Consider the following 16,669-nt stretch of genomic DNA (forward strand, 5'->3'; position numbering starts at 1 on the left):
TTGAACAAGCACATATGTTACAACACACCTATGAAGTCTTTCTCCCACCCTTCTCCTCCTCTTGTTATCTGCCATTTTCCCTTCCTTTTTCTGACTTTTTGCTTTTCTTCTTCTCTTTTTTTCATCCTTTTCCTTCTAATTTTCCTCAACTTCTGTTCCTTCCCCCCCCCTTTTCTTCATCTTCTTCACTTTCTTTTCCCCATTTCTTCCTCATTTTCATTTTTTCCTTCTCATTCTTCCCTGTATCTCTTCTTTCCTTATCTACTCACCTTTCTCATCGCCTTTTTCCTTTTTCTTTACCTACTGCCCTTCCTTTTCCACACTTTTGTCTTTCTCTTATTTCTTCTTTATCTCCTCCCCTTTCTTTTTTCTCTTCTTTTGCTCATATCCTTCTCTTTCTTTTTTGTTTCTTTCTCATCTTATTTCCCTCCTTCTCTTTTCGTTATCTTTTCCTTTCTCCCTTCTTTGCCTTTTCCTTTTCTTCCTTCTTTTCCTCATCCTATTCCTATTTTCATTCTTTCATCATATTCTCTTCCTGTCACTCATCTCCTTTTCTCTCTACTTCTTTTCTATTTGTCCAGGCTTATGGCCACACTCAGCCATTTTTACAAGAAAGAAAGAAAGAAAGAAAGAAAGAAAGATTCTCAGTGGGTCACTTAACACCACAGACCCACAAACTAGTCAGTACACATGAGGTACTTGGCTTGAAATGACCACAATTTCACTTCAATTTTTTCTAGTTTAATAATTTTTATATTATCACTGTATTTTTAATGGTATTAAGTCAACTGTAATAAAGTTACACTTCAAGTACTTGACTTGATTTATTCCTGACATCCTTGTCACAGTTCCATAACCAATCAAAACTACAGTGAATGTCATTATAACAAATAGTGAAGCAATAAAGTTTCCAATGTAAAGGAATTCTTTACTGGTCTCAACCAAATTAAACATAAAAAAATTTCAGTTTCATATATATATATATATATATAGATACACACACCACTATAAGCAAAATTCCAGTTTAACATATATTTATTCTGTAACCTTTATCAGTAAATCTGGAGCTAAAAATGGCAGCAATTTGCTGGATTGTCATTCACATAATTACTTTGACTGAATACACAACTGACACTGATAATGTTGTCCCACTCAAAGAACATGAAGAATTGTGAAGAGGAAGAAGACAAAGAAAAAACGTATTAAACCAATTGCCTCGTTTGGTGAAGTGTGGTCGTGTGAGATTTACCACATGAAAATTCATCAGCAAACTGGACATTAAAGAGTGCAGCGAATTTGAATAATTTAAATACGAGTCCACTGGTTTAAAAAACAGTGGAGACTATATTGCTAAATGAGTATAACGAACAGGTCTATAGGAAAAATCACAGATTAATAGCAATAACTCTTAATTCATAATTAAAATTCATCTGAGTCCTTAATAAAGGATTATTAAAAGTATACCTCTTCCACCTTTTTAATTTTAGTCCAAGGGCTTTCCTGGAAGTTCTCGAAGGTGGCTTATCTTTCCTCGGCCGACCTGGACCTCTGCGAATACTGAGGGGTTTTCCACTAAAGTGTGAATGTTTGTGTTGCACTGTGGAAGCTTCATCTTGTGAATGGGAAAAAGATGACCCTAGAAAGAAAAATCATCTCTCTTAGTGCGATCCCTTGTTATTGCTGAGAATACAACTGAAACAGTAAATGTAACTATTTGTTGTGAGTCTGTGGCATAGCTACTACTTTTATCCCAATGAAGTGTAGATACAGGATATCCCATTTATCTTGTGCAGTTATTATAACTTTTTTGTTTGGATAGGATTGGAATTTTTGTTTTGAGAGTTATGTTAGAACGAGGGGCTAACATGAGTGTAGAGATTTGGTGCATGTAACTACATTATGGTACAAGATACATGTGACGTCATCAATTTTTCAAATAGCACTACATACTTTAATCATGTTACATTGATTACACACATTAAGACGAGTTCAAAAATGTATCACAATGTCACCTTCCCAATCAATAACAACAACAACAAAATGCGAAATGAATGCCATCAGAATGTGCCATTTGTTGTGGTGCCCCATTCATCTTGTGCATTAACTTACAGAAAAAGAAACATGACTGACATCAGTACACGTCGTGTGTTGTGTCTTTGCTGTTTTAACTTGTAAACAAGCCACAACAACTGTCGACGCCACAATCCACGTACAGTGGCCTGCACGTTCTCCGGACCTGTCGCCACTCGACTTCTTCCTGTGGAGAATTGTAAAGAACAGTGTGTGCCAGAACAGTCTGACAACACCAGACGACATGCAGCAACGCATTCGACAGGCTTGTGTGTCCATTCAACCAGCAACATGCCGGACAGTCATACGGTCTTTCGGGGAACGCCTTTGAATGTGCATTAATGTGAATGATCAGCATTTGGAACATCTTCTGTGACTTTCAAAGCATAACATTATCACATTGGAAGTACGTTTTTGTTTCGGTTTATTGTTATTGATTGGGAAGGTGACATTGTGATACATTTTTGAACTCGTCTTAATGTGTGTAATCAATGTAACATGATTAAAGTATGTAGTGCTATTTGAGAAATTGATAATGTTAGCCTCTCATTCTAACATAACGCTCAAAAACAAAAATTCCAATACCTATCCAAACAAAAAAGTTATAATAGGCGCACAAGATAAATCGGACACCCTGTATGTTTGTATACATACGAGGCCTGTCTAAAAAGTATCCGACCTTTAGCCAGGAAAAATATTTCAAATACCTGACGGGGTTGGGACCCTAATCCCCTTCAAAGTAGGCCCCTTGTGCTTGCACACACATAGCCCACCGATCCTTCCACTGCCGGAAACAAATCTGGAAGTCTTCTTTTGGAATGGTGTTCAGCTCCGTCGTCGCGTTCCGCATTATCTCTTCTCTACTCTCAAAACGGGATCCTTTCAGCGGTGTCTTCAATTTTGGAAACAACCAGAAGTCGCAAGGAGCCAGGTCTGGAGAGTAGGGAGGTTGGCGAACAGTTGTAATTCCATGTTTGGCCAAGAAAGTGTGGATCAATTGGGATGAATGTGCGGGGGCCTTGTCGTGATGCAAGTGCAAGTGCCAGTTGTTCGCCGTCCACATGTCTGGTCTTTTGCGCCGAACTGCATCACGGAGTCGCCGGAGAACATCGTGATAGTACTCCTTTGTCACCGTTTGTCCTTCTGGTGCGTATTCGTGATGCACAATTCCACGGACATCAAAGAAAACAGTCAGCATCACCTTGATTTTGCTTCGCACCTGCCGCGCTTTCTTCGGCCTTGGAGACTCGGGATGCTTCCATTGCGACGACTGTCTTTTTGTTTCTTGGCCGTACACCCATGACTCATCTCCAGTTATCACGGTGTTCAGAAACCCAGGATCAGTGTTGGCGGTGTCCAGAAGGTCCTGTGCAACGTCACGGCGGAGGTCTTTTTGTTCCGGGGACAACAACTTGGGCACGAATTTCGCAGCCACTCGGTTCATGTTCAAATCATCACGCAAAATTGCATGTGCAGAATCTTTACTCACTCCAACCTCTTCGGCAATCTCCCGCACGGTCAAACGACGATCTGTCATCACCAAATTTCGCACCCTCTCAACAACAGCTATACTCCGAGCAGTTTGAGGCCTGCCACAACGCTGCTCACTCTCCGCTGATGTGCGGTCATCTTTGAATCGGTTGAACCACTCCTTAATTTGTGTTACACCCATCGCATCTTCCCCAAACACCTGCTGAATCTTACTAATTGTTTGACTTTGAGAATCACTAAGCTTTTGACAAAATTTGATGCAGTATCTTTGCTCAATTCGTTCAGTCATCTTGCGAGAAAACTAAATCCGACAAACACTTAGAACAGCACCTTACTTGACGACCACCAGCCAGTGACTGGCACAAGCGAATGCGGTGAAAAAATTCAAGCATGCGCATTACAGTTCCTCCTTCCACCATGCACAGTGGCGCCGCCTTAGAATCACTACTTTGCGCGGGAAAATTTAAGGTCGGATACTTTTTAGACAGGCCTCGTATACCACAGCACTAAAACAAAATGCACCTACTACAATAAAATAAGCTAAGCAATTACCGAATAGAACTGCAATTATAATCTAAACCAAATCCTAACTAGGTGGGATTTTTTCGTAAAAACATGTAAAATACGATATTTTTTAAGGTTGGTCAGTAGTGATACTTGTGGTGGATAAGGTCACAGGTTTTTTCTCGGGGTTCTCCCATTTCTCCATATTCGGCATCTACATTATTCCATCAATATTTCTCCATTCTATCATAATTCCATAACATTCACCAAACACTAGCTGGTGATGTATGGAGGGGGCTGGCCTAGGGATGAGTGAAGTTTCCCTGCTTGAAATATGTGTATGTAATAAACCTGTGCAGCCATCAGCGTGCATTGGGAATGCATCTAGCTTGAGAATCAAAGCAATAAATCTGATCAGGTCGCAGTGTCCCTCACTTAAATTCAAATTAAATTCAAGGTTGGTACGATATTCTAACTTTGCTGACCTGACAACCCTGACTGCACGCCAGTCATTCTCTTCTTTGCCTATCACTGTGTTTACTGAATGTTGACTCTATTTTTTTATTACTCTTTTCACTTTTATTTTTCCAATTTTTGCTACAACAATCTTTACTGTATTAATTTTCTCGCAGCACACCAGCAGATCATTCAGTTGAAAATGGCTGATCTAAATTAACTATTTCAAACACGTGTGTGTGTGTGTGTGTGTGTGTGTGTGTGTGCATGTGTGGTGTGTGTTTTTTTTGTGTATGTGTGTGTGTGTGTGTGTGTGTGTGTGAGTGTGTGTGGGTCTGTCTAATGTCTACCCACTTCACTTTGTGTGATTCGGGTTCTACATACTGCGGATAGATGGCAGGACTGTGACCCATTTTCAAATTGCACACCACTTCGGCGGGTCACGTTATGCATGATATGTATCTGCGAAGGGTTATGTCATGTACTAGGGTGAATGATGTTCAGTGTTAGTGTAAGTGTAGTGCAGGGAATGGGTGAGGATGATGATGATGAGGAACGGAGAAGGGGAAACCCGGTGCAGGCACGTAGGCTACTCCTGTCAAATAGCACCAAAGGGGCCGCTAAACCAATATAAATATGACCTTCACACTGAATCATTTGTAGAAAAAAGGGATACAAGGGTACCCATGAATATTAAACATGAGCTTTTTACTGATCTTGTGTACATCCGTAATACCAACATCATTTTTGTGTGTTTGAAACAAATGTCGTCGTTATGATCTTATAATTTCATCTTATAAATGTTTATGTTCCATTAAAAAAACTGTTTCTGTTTTAAATGATAATTCCTTGTTTATTGAAGATGTAGTAGATTTATGACACGTGAAATAATCCCGTCCCTTCTGTCCCTCATAGACAATTCCACGCAAAATTCACTGGCCATTCCTCACCATATTTGAATTTCGACACTGTATACCATCTGTGGTTGAAAGCCTTTATCATGCTACAAGTGATATCGTTTATGGTTTATTTCCTGTGTTACCAGAATCATCTAGATATGGCTCAGTAGCAATGTTCCGGCTCGTAACTGGTTGTAACTGTTGGCAGCACATCTATAAAGATTTTTCATATATGCATTATCGAAATGTGTTTTTTATGCAATGAGGAAAATTCACTAATGAACATGGATCATCTATATTCTGATGTCATCCTACCTGGGATCAATAACAAAATTATACGAGAGACAAGAAGGCGAATGGAAGCCATCCAAGAGCCTCCACACCTGAGACTACTACTGCTAATACCGGTACTAGTGTATTTCCTTGCAAAGTTTTTCGAAAAACATATATAGGATAAAATTTAGTAATCTCGTGGCAATGGTTATTTCGTGATATTTTTTCCTGGCTCTTTCGTGAACTAACCAATGGTCTTACAAGATTCAAATTTCCATCAAGGGATTGCATATGTTGTCCGGTTTCCAGAAACGCTTTGTGTGACTATTGTAGCTGCTTCAGTGAGCTTTCATGTTTTGGAGAGAGCAAGTTAGCGTCGATTTCTCATGCGTGCAAATTTTGTGGATGTTTATAATTACATTATAGGCTTATTAATAAAGATAAGTAAATGATATTTGGTACATTTATTTCGTATATGTTAATGAAATTTTGGAAAATATTTTTTTTAATTTTAGATACACCTATAGTCATCATATAGGCTTAGCTTTACTGATAGAAATATTAGCTGTTTGAGGCGACATTTTGTTGAGCATTAAGCATTATATTTTACACTATTTTAAAAATTGTATTACAATACGAATTTTAGAAATCTGAAGATAAGATGTGAAAACAAAAAAAGAAAAGGGGGCGCAATGGGTTCAGTGTAGCTTCTGTTTGATTTGGTATCATGCTAAGTGCCAAAGCACATATAACAAACAAGATGATGTTTTCATGTGTGATGGATGCCAGAGTGACTCTGATGAAGATGAGAGTTTTTGCATTGTCATTATATGAGGGGCACTCCAAAAGTAATGTACAATATTTTTTTAAATTTATTTTTTTATTCTACATCTTTGGAATTTATGGAGGTCATAGATACATCCTTCCCACTTGTATTCAATTTTAATTTAAGTCGTTCCTGTGAGTGGCGCCATGATAGATTCCTTCAAGATGGCTGCTGTACTTGACATTCGTCAGAAGGAGCATGTTATCGAGTTCCTGTGCTGTAAGAATGAGATAGTGGGAAACATTCAGAAGAGGTTGAAAAGGATGTATGGAGATGCAGCTGTCGATCGCAGTACGGTTAGTTGGTAGGCAAGCAGATTTTTTATTGAAAGAGGGCACGCCAATATTCAGGATACTCCTCGCAGCAGCACACCCTGCACTGCACGAAGTCCTGGCAATGTGGAGCGTGTTAACATGATTGTGTCTGACAAACGAGTAAGTAAGATACCTAACATACCAAAGTTCCCTTAAAACAGTTGAATAAACACTGTTGACTCACAAACAATGAACTTTCATGTTTTGTTCCCCTCCCAACCCTACACTCTGTTGTCATCACTTTGATTGGCACCATCATTGTTTTCAAATACATTTGAGTCTGATACTTCAACTTGTTCATTTTCACTATTCCCCAACTTGTCATCCTCGGAGCCATCAATAGCACAGGAAATTATAGTTTTTCTAAGTTTTTCTGAATAACTTCCTGTCATCAGCCCCATGCTTCTTTGATTATTCACTCACACATTGTCGGGAAAGACGGCTTCTAACGGTACTTGTAGTAGAATTCGAAAGCGAGACCAAAAATAGAGGTAGTACAAGTAGTACAACTTGTACGATTCAGGTACAGGTCTATTGTTAGGCGATTATTGACCCTAAACCTTCACACTCGAAAATTTATGGAATACGAAACAAATGCTGTAGAAAACTTCCCACTAAACTGTTGGAAAGAAATTACAGTGTCCTTTGAGGGGAGAGGGAAATATGTGATATTTAATAGAATTTCAATATTTTTATTAAAAAATCTTGGAGGATAACGAATTAATCTATGTAAAGATTATTATTTTTTGGTCCTACACAATACATCTGTTATGGTAACAATATTAGAGGAGAAAAATTCGTTCCGGCACTGGGGATCGAACCCGGGTCCTTCATTCTACATACGAGTGCTCTCACCATTGAGCTATACTGAAGCTCAATCCATAGCACTGGATCGAACCCCTCTCCTCCGGTGTTTTTCTCCTTTGTGGTCTGACTCCAAGTTGGGCATATATGTTAACATTTTTTTTTTTTATTAGTCAACTGCCATTATACAAGGAGTACAATCAGTTGAGTGACTTGGTGGGTAGGATTCCACAGTAATCTGTACAGCAATATACACTCTTGCTCGAAGAATCTACGTATTTTTTGGTCCTACAGAATACATCTGTTATGGTAATAATTAATATTAGAGCAGAAAAATTCACTCTGATACTGGAGATCGAACCCGGGTCCTTGGTTCTATGTACAAAGCGCTCTCACCATTGAGCTATGCCAAAGCTCAATCCACAGCACTGGATCGAACCCCTCTCGTCCAGTGTTTTTCCCTTTGTGGCCTAACTCCAAGTTGGGCATGTATGTTAACATTTTTTTTTTTTTAAGTGAACAGCCATATCTCCTCTAATATTAATTGTTACCATAACAGATGTATTCTGTAGGACCAAAAAATAGTAATCTTTACATTAGATTCTTCGAGCAACAGTGCATATTACTGTACAGATTACTGTGCATATTACTGTGGAATCCTGGTCAGCAAGTCACTCAACTAAGTGTGCTCCTTGTATAATGGCAGTTGACTTGATATAAAAAAAAATGTTAACATATATGCTCAGCTTGGAGTCAAGCCACAAAGGGAAAAACACTGAAGGAGAGGGGTTCGATCCGGTGCTATGGATTGAGCTTCAGTGTAGCTCAATTGTGAGAGCACTCATATGTAGAATGAAGGACCCGGGTTCGATCCCCAGCGCCGGAGCGAACTTTTCTCCTCTAATATTGTTACCATAACAGACGTATTCTGTAGGACCAAAAAATAATAATCTTTACATAGATTAATTCGTTATCCTCCAAGATTTTTTAATAAAAATATTGAAATTCTATTAAATATCACATATTTCCCTCTCCCCTCAAAGGACACTGTAATTTCTTTCCACCAGTTTAGTGGGAAGTTTTCTATGGCATTTGTTTCGTATTCCATAAATTTTCGAGTGTGAAGGTTTAGGGTCAATAATCGCCTAACAATAGACCTGTACCTGAATCGTACAAGTTGTACTACTTGTACTACCTCTATTTTTGGTCCCTCTTTCGAACTCTACTATAAGTACCGTTAGAAGCCGTCTTTCCCGACAATGTGTGAGTGAATAATCAAAGAAGCATGGGGCTGATGACAGGAAGTTATTCAGGAAAACTTAGAAAAACTATAATTTCCTGTGCTATTGATGGCTCCGAGGATGACAAGTTGGGGAATAGTGAAAATGAACAAGTTGAAGTCTTATCAGACTCAAATGTATTTGAAAACATTGATGGTGCCAATCAAAGTGATGACAACAGAGTGTAGGGTTGGGAGGGGAACAAAACATGAAAGTTCATTGTTTGTGAGTCAACAGTGTTTATTCAACTGTTTTAAGGGAACTTTGGTATGATAGGTATCTTACTTACTTATGGCATTTAGAGAACCCAGAGGTTCATTGCCGTCCTCACATAAGCCCATCATCGGTCCCTATCCTAAGCAAGATTAATCCAGTCTGTACCAACATATCCCGTCTCCTTCAAATCCATTTTAATAGTATCCTCCCATCTACTTTTCGGCCTACCCAAAGAGGTATTTTTCCCTCTGGCCTACCAACTAACACTCTATATGCATTTCCGGATTCACCCAGACAGCTAAACCAGATGGCCTGGGTTCAATTCCTGATCGGGGCAAATTACCTGGTTGAGGTTTTTTACCAGGGTTTTCCCTCAGCCCAATATGAGCTAATGCTGGGTAACTTTCGGTGCTGGACCCCCGGACTCATTTCACCGGCATTATCACCATCTCATTCAGATGCTAAATAACCTAAGATATTGATACAGCGTCGTAAAAAAATAATCTTCACCCATATGTGCTACATGCCCTACCCATCTCAAACATCTGGATTTAATGTTCCTAATTATGTCAGATAAAAAATACAATGTGTGCAGTTCTGCGCTGTGTAACTTCATCCTTCTTAGTCCCAAATATTTTCCTAAGAACCTTATTCTCAAATACCCCTAACCTCTGTTCCTCTCTCGAAGTGAGAGTTCAAGTTTCACAACAATACAGAACAACCAGTAATATAACTGTTTTATAAATTCTAACTTTTAGATTTTTTGAGAGCAGACTCGATGACAAAAGCTTCTCAACTGAATAATAAAAGGCATTCCCCATATTTATTCTCCGTTTAATTTCCTCCCGAATGTCACTTATATTTGCTACTGTTGCTCCAAGATATTTGAATTTTTCCACTTCTTCAGAGGACAAATTTTCAATTTAACATATTTTTATTTGAAACAGGTATATTTTTTAAGTTACAAGTAGTAATTTAATATATGGCATATTCATTTTGATTTGTATATTTCTTTATGCATGTCTTTACCCCTCACTTTTCCCGCCAGATAAAAGAATGTGAGCCTTTGAACTAAAGTCCTTAATGAAATTAAATTAAAAAGATACATTTAATTTTAAATTTCTCTCGTTACCTCATGCTGTATGATTTATATTTGTAGGGAAATTTAAAGAACGAAGTGTGAAAGTACACTTTCCAAACTTCAAGAGAAATGAAAGCCAAAATTGGGAGAGAAGTTTCTGTTTTGAGGCTCCAGGAACTCCTTCATGTAAATTCCAATTTTCTTACGACGTGCTAGTTATCCCTAGGTGCTGGCACTTAACATTTCCAGCAAATGCTATGAAATTGCTGTTCAATCGACAATTACGCTACGTCGCAAATTTTCTGGGTGTAACAGTGATCATTAAAGGTGTGCAGCCTGCTTGCAAGCTTAAAAATGGCATGTAAACAACGACCTCCTCCCGTCATTGTAGCTTGTAGCTTGTTCATGGAAGGAACCAGATTTCGCTATCATAGCTCCCTAAATTCATCACGATGCTGTGTGGACATCAGTACCTACCATATACTGGACGAAATTTAACGAGAAAAATTTATTCTCATGTGAAGACTCGAACCAGTGCTCATTCTGTAACGTGAGTACAGACAATTTTTTTTAGTTGGTTATTTAACAACGCTGTATCAACTACTAGATTATTTAGCGTCGATGGCTTGGTGATAACAAGATTGTATTTGGCGAGATAAGATGATTCGCCACAGATTACTTGATATTCGCCTTACAGTTGGGGACAACCTCGAAAAAAACAATCACGTAATCAACCCAAGCGAGAATCGAACCCGCGCCTGAGCGCAACTCCAGATCGGCAGGCCAGCGCCTTTGCCGACTGAGCTACGCCTGTGGCTACTCCAGACTTTATGCCTTAGACCACGACGCTACAGCATTGAAACACAGAAAGACATACCTATTAATTTCTCAACATTACTGTACGATTTCCTCACTGCCAACAAATTCAATACCCAGATCAAAACCCAATTGGCAAAAACCCTTAAATTGGCAAAACTTCATTTCTCACACTGGTTTATTGAACTGTGTCGGACTGTAAAGAAAACAAATATCACAATGTCCATATTTTATATGTTGTACAATATTATATTATTGTGAAATTTTAATTTTCCTACCAATTTTTTTTGTATTGTTCTATTAAAATTATAGCATATAGCCTATTAACCTGTCGTATCCTATAGAATACTTTGCGAATTTAAGGGTTAAAAGAGCAGCTTTATCTGTTATTATCGAATGTGCATCAACACGTTAACGAAAAGGGACTAAATGGCACTTCAGTGGCAACAATTTATTTTGTGTGCACAAGGTAGGTGTGATGGGGGGGGGGGGGGGGTTAGAGGTGAAGGAAGGAAACCGTAAATTGAAGTTTATTAATAGTGACTCCAAGATTTCGAACTTCTCTCTCCCTATAGCCTTTACGATCTATATGGTTGATATTCAAATGAAGGTGATTTAACTGTTAGGAAAAACATGCAATTTTCAAATTAAGTATGTCCCCTTTCAGAATAGTATAGCCAATACCCTGCTTTAAGTAAAAATGTGATGATACCTGAAGTTCCTGCTTGATCTGAAGGTCCATGACCCAAGGCCATTTGTTGCTCTGGACTTGGAGATGACCCAGGGTCACCAACTTCTTCCTCTTCTTCCTCTCCTCCTGAACCCTCTTCTAGCTCCATTTCTTCATCTATCTCCAATTCACCTGGAGAGCCTTCTTTCAGGCATGTACCAATATCCTGCCCGTCTTCCATTTTACTATATGTTTACCTACAAACTACAAAGTATTGCTTAAAATTTAATTCGTTGTGTTTCATCATATAACATTAGATATATATCAATGTCTGTCTAAATCAATGCACATTTAAACTATTAGTGGCAAGGAATTACAGCCGTAATTATTAACTAGCATATTATAATGAAGCAAACAAAGACTTTTAACAGAAATAAAAGTTACTACACAAACCATTCACATGTAGAGACTTGGACTACAATTGTTCGCTGATGAAAATGTAAACAACTCGCATTCTGCTCTTTTGGGCACCAAATCACTCGATACCCATGAAGCTTCCATGCACCGTTGTGCCGCGTCATTTGTAAGCTTCCCGTTCAATGATACGAACAAAACTCATGCAGTACTTCGAAAAGCAGTGAAACTCACCTAATAACAATTTCATTTAACTGTTCGGTGGCATCACAAAATAAAGTAAATTGAAAATATACCGGTATATTTTAACAACATATAAAATGTACAGCTCAAAGTATATTCATTGACTACAAAATTTGCATGTAGAAAACCCACGCCCAAGATCAACTGCCAAAACCTTCTACAAATATTCTGACAGATGGCAGAGCTGCGCCTACGTCAATTTAATGAAATTTGACTCACAACCTGATACTAGAAATCATGGAAACCGCTAATGAAAAAAGTTCTCAACATGGTCTCACAGATAGCAGCACAGTAACAATTCGAGTTATTCTGTTATTTTCATGTTAGGAACTCTTTATAATCAAAGAAGTTAAGTGCCTTTGGCCTTTTCACAAATGTGAACAAAGTAGATCCTCAAAACATGCAATCCTGAAGCGAATTTAACAGTTTTTTAATAAAATAAAACTTGTTTTTGAAATAAGTTGTTACTATTATAGTAATTTCATAAAGAATTTTGATTTATGTAACTCATAATACGCAGAAAACATGTTCAAAGTGCGCAACGATACACACAAACTGTAGCCAACCCGATTGTTATATATGGCGTAAAGGATTAACAGAAATCTCGTGTCTCCTACATCAAAAGCAAATCAATAATTACATATTTCCATCTATGAATTCTGTAACTAAATACTAAAAATAAAATAAACTCACAACAATTCCTCAATACAAATAATGTTTAACAAACCACGAATAAACTGTTCAATGGAAGAAAAACAAATACAAACGTACTAAACTTATCAAATTATATAAGATCATTCTAATCTCTTCAAAAGTGGTTGGTAGACTTGTAATTCTTAGATTCAATTATTGTGTTGAGAACTATACACACGCATGTTGATTGGCAGGCAAATTAGACAACAATTTTAACCCTAGAGAACCAATGACTAAAAATGTAATATTTTTTTTATTACTGTCTTGTAATTGTTATATGTAAATCTTAAGACTCAGCTCTCAAATACTACTGCTGTGTCACTCTAAAATAAAATATTTGCTGTGCCACTCTAAAATAACACAAAATATGATGTATGTATGTATGTATGCATGTATTTATTTATTTATTTATTTAAATCACACTCAGTGTTAATGGCAACTCAAGTAGAATCCAGTTCCTCGTATCTGTCTTAATTTTACAGAATATTTACAGTCTCACTGTTTGTTGTTTAGTCAACTGTTCGAAGACGGATTTAAACCTCATAAGTAACACCAATAAGGCATCACTCATGAAGCAACTAAGCTATGAGATAATGGAGTAGAATGGCAAGTTCCTTTCCCCTCCATTGCATACTTCGCTGATTAGTTAGCCCTACATACTACACTAATCAGACTTCAGATGTATATAATGTATTGTTCTTCCTTATTGTCAAGTGAGATGTACTGCTGATTAGATGTACCTACTACATACACACAATATCATTAATTTCTAATAAATTACAGGTAATAATAATAATATATTACAAATTACATTACATTTACTGGTGGTCTTCTACTATTTTCTGGTCGAGCTGGTTGGAGAGTTGGTATGGCGCTGGCCTTCTATGCCCAAGGTTGAGGGTTCGATCCCGGGCCAGGTCGATGGCATTTAAGTGTGCTTAAATGCGACAGGCTCATGTCAGTAGATTTACTGGCATGTAAAAGAACTCCTGCGGGACAAAATTCCAGCACATACGGCGACGCTGATATAACCTCTGCAGTTGCGAGCGTCGTTAGATTAACCACATTTATTTATTTATACTATTTTCTGATAGAAATTCAATTACTTTAAATACTAATTCCTCGAAACTACCGGCTTCTATTTCTTCCATTTATTATTTATTACAAATAGAAATTATCTATATTTTTTTTAAGTTACAATTTTTACAATTATTAAGCGCGTTAGGTACATGCGCTACGTTAACATTATAATTAAAAATGTCTGTAAGTCCATAACTTTCTTAAATTTTCAGTCTCTGGGCAAATTAAAACTATATATTTCGCATATTTCTTTCGCGGGCAGATATCCCTTTCCACGTTTCTTCTCCTGTTCTTTAATTCCCATATACACAATCTCCAACACGCCATGCAAACTCTCTCCTCTCTGGTAGATTGGTTCTTAGGTATTCTTCCTGCTCCCATATAGTTTTCATATCTCTATAATTCTTCTTTAATGATCTTAATTCACTTAAATTTTGACAAAGCTCTTGTCTTGATATTTTATTACTTCTTAACCTTATGGTTTTACTTATTGCGTTTATGTTCATTGTCCCGATTTCCTTTCGTATCTTGATATTCCCTCTTATGTTCGAACATTGCGTGACAGTAGTGTCTCTAATGCTGCCTATCCCCATTTCATGTCTAGAAGGTAAGTTAGATGCATTTCCAAGGATTCCAAGGTTTCTTAGCTCTAATTATGTCAATATAATGACTAGATAAGTTATTAGACCTACTCCATATTTCTATCTTAGATTCTACTAATGCTCTACAAATAATGAATAGGTTTCTAATTCTAATATTTGGCCATTTGTGTTCTCCAATTGCACTTATATATAATACTACACCTACATAAGTAAATTTAGAAATGCAATCAATCGGTATCTTATTCATAAATAATTTTTCCTCTTTGCTTTCAACATTACAATTTTTGCAGATTAGAACTTTTGATTTTATGATATTTATTTTTTGTTTCCCCGTTTTACAAAATTTAGAGATTTCATCTTGCATTTTGTAGAGCAATAACCGAAAATGATAGTAAGCCCAGTATAGATTTATTAACTATAACTGAGCAATGGATATTGACGTTGGTAATATTATCTAATATGTCATTGATGTAGATATTGCGTAGATAAGGATTCAGATTGCAACCTTGTCTTATCCTCCTAATTAAATTGGGAATGTTTCCTATAAGTTAGTTTTTTCCTAAATCCAGTACTTTTATGAATTTTGCTTTCATGTTCTCTAGAAATCTAGTAAGCCTACTAATCCCAACTTTTTCAATCTTATACTATTGTATGAATATTTACTGAATAAAACGTTTTCTCAAAATCAATGAAGCACCACTACATGCACTTTCTTTTCGAATTTAAGTGTTTCAAAAATGGTTTTAATAATTAAAAAAAATATTGTCACTCATTCTTCTCTTTTTTCTAAATCTCCTTTAAAATTCTGAAATTATTCTATACTCTTCGCGTCATTTCCTTAACCCTTTCCGCTCGAATCAGTCCACTTGGAATCACTAACATTTCTGTTATCTCTGACTCAAATTATTTACCTGAAGATTTGGTATCTTCAGAAGTAGTTTCGTTCATTACCGATAGAATGCAGCACTCGCCAGTTCCTTGGCCAGCTGTTATTAGGAAGAGGATTGCTTTGCTTTTTGTTTCTCCATGGTGCCTCTACGATCTTGTGGATTCATAATTGTGGAAAATCATAAAAGATATGTAAAAATTCAGATCAGAAAGAGTTAATTTATCTCTAATAATCCTGAATAAAACTTCCCCACACAATATATTAATTAAATACTCTATAATTATTTGGGTCATTTTTACCTTTACATTTTTAGTTTGGCAATAATATGGCCGTAGTCCACTCTTCCGGGATTTTGTTCGTACTTTTTAATGTGTTAATAGGCATAATAATAATTTTTAATAAAACGTTTGAACATATATCGTTCATGTTCAATACTGCATTGACATCCTGTTTAGCTACTGATTTGTTTTTAATTTTCCTAAGTAATTTCTGTATTTCCTATATCCTAAAGTCTTCGTCTAGTATTTCATTGCAATTTCAGTTAAAACTTCTATCGTTATTAAAGGGAATCTCTTCGTCACCGAGCTTCAACATTAATTTATTAAAATGACTAATCCAACCCACCTCCTCTATCTCGCTGTTCTTTTCTTCCCATTTAGTTACGTTTTATCTCCCTTCAGGCCACTGGCATATTGTTATTTTTTATGAGTTCGTTCAAATTAATTAATTCATTATGTTTAAAGATTGACCTTTTCGTTATTAATACTTTATATATATATATATATATATATATATATATATATATATTTTTTTTTTCAAATGTAAGAAGCATTCTTTATCTTCTATATTGTTACTCCCATTTCCAATAGGATATCTTATATTGTTTTTTGTTTGCTCTATATTCAGGATCATACCAACTGCTCTTTTGCTTAGTGCATGCTTTACCTAAGTAGTTCACCATGTTTCTACTCGTTCTTTCTACATTCTGATATAACAGTATCACTGCTATGTTTCTTCTATTATTACTATAATTTCTACTTGCGTTAGT

At 36.7% G+C, this 16,669-nt stretch overlaps 1 protein-coding gene across 11 annotated transcripts in view; it reads right to left on the minus strand.

Annotated features, from left to right (window-relative positions):
• Nucleotides 1-12,472, minus strand: part of LOC138703582 (histone-lysine N-methyltransferase 2C-like) — a 235,804-nt gene extending 223,332 nt beyond the window's left edge. For 9 of the 11 annotated variants that reach the window (XM_069831575.1, XM_069831576.1, XM_069831577.1 and 6 more), the window contains exons 1-3: nt 12,154-12,464; nt 11,743-11,964; nt 1,465-1,636 (exon numbers count right to left, since the gene is read on the minus strand). In XM_069831575.1, the coding sequence (XP_069687676.1) occupies nt 1,465-1,636; nt 11,743-11,941 (371 nt within the window). In that variant the 5' untranslated portion in view covers nt 11,942-11,964; nt 12,154-12,464. Of the gene's footprint in view, nt 1-1,464; nt 1,637-11,742; nt 11,965-12,153 lie in introns of all 11 variants that reach the window. The other 2 variants (XM_069831570.1, XM_069831573.1) reach the window with 2 other exon arrangements.
• Between the last annotated feature and the right edge of the window lie 4,197 nt (nt 12,473-16,669).

The sequence above is a fragment of the Periplaneta americana genome, chromosome 7 (genome assembly GCF_040183065.1).
Source record: "Periplaneta americana isolate PAMFEO1 chromosome 7, P.americana_PAMFEO1_priV1, whole genome shotgun sequence".
Lineage (NCBI taxonomy): Eukaryota > Metazoa > Arthropoda > Insecta > Blattodea > Blattidae > Periplaneta > Periplaneta americana.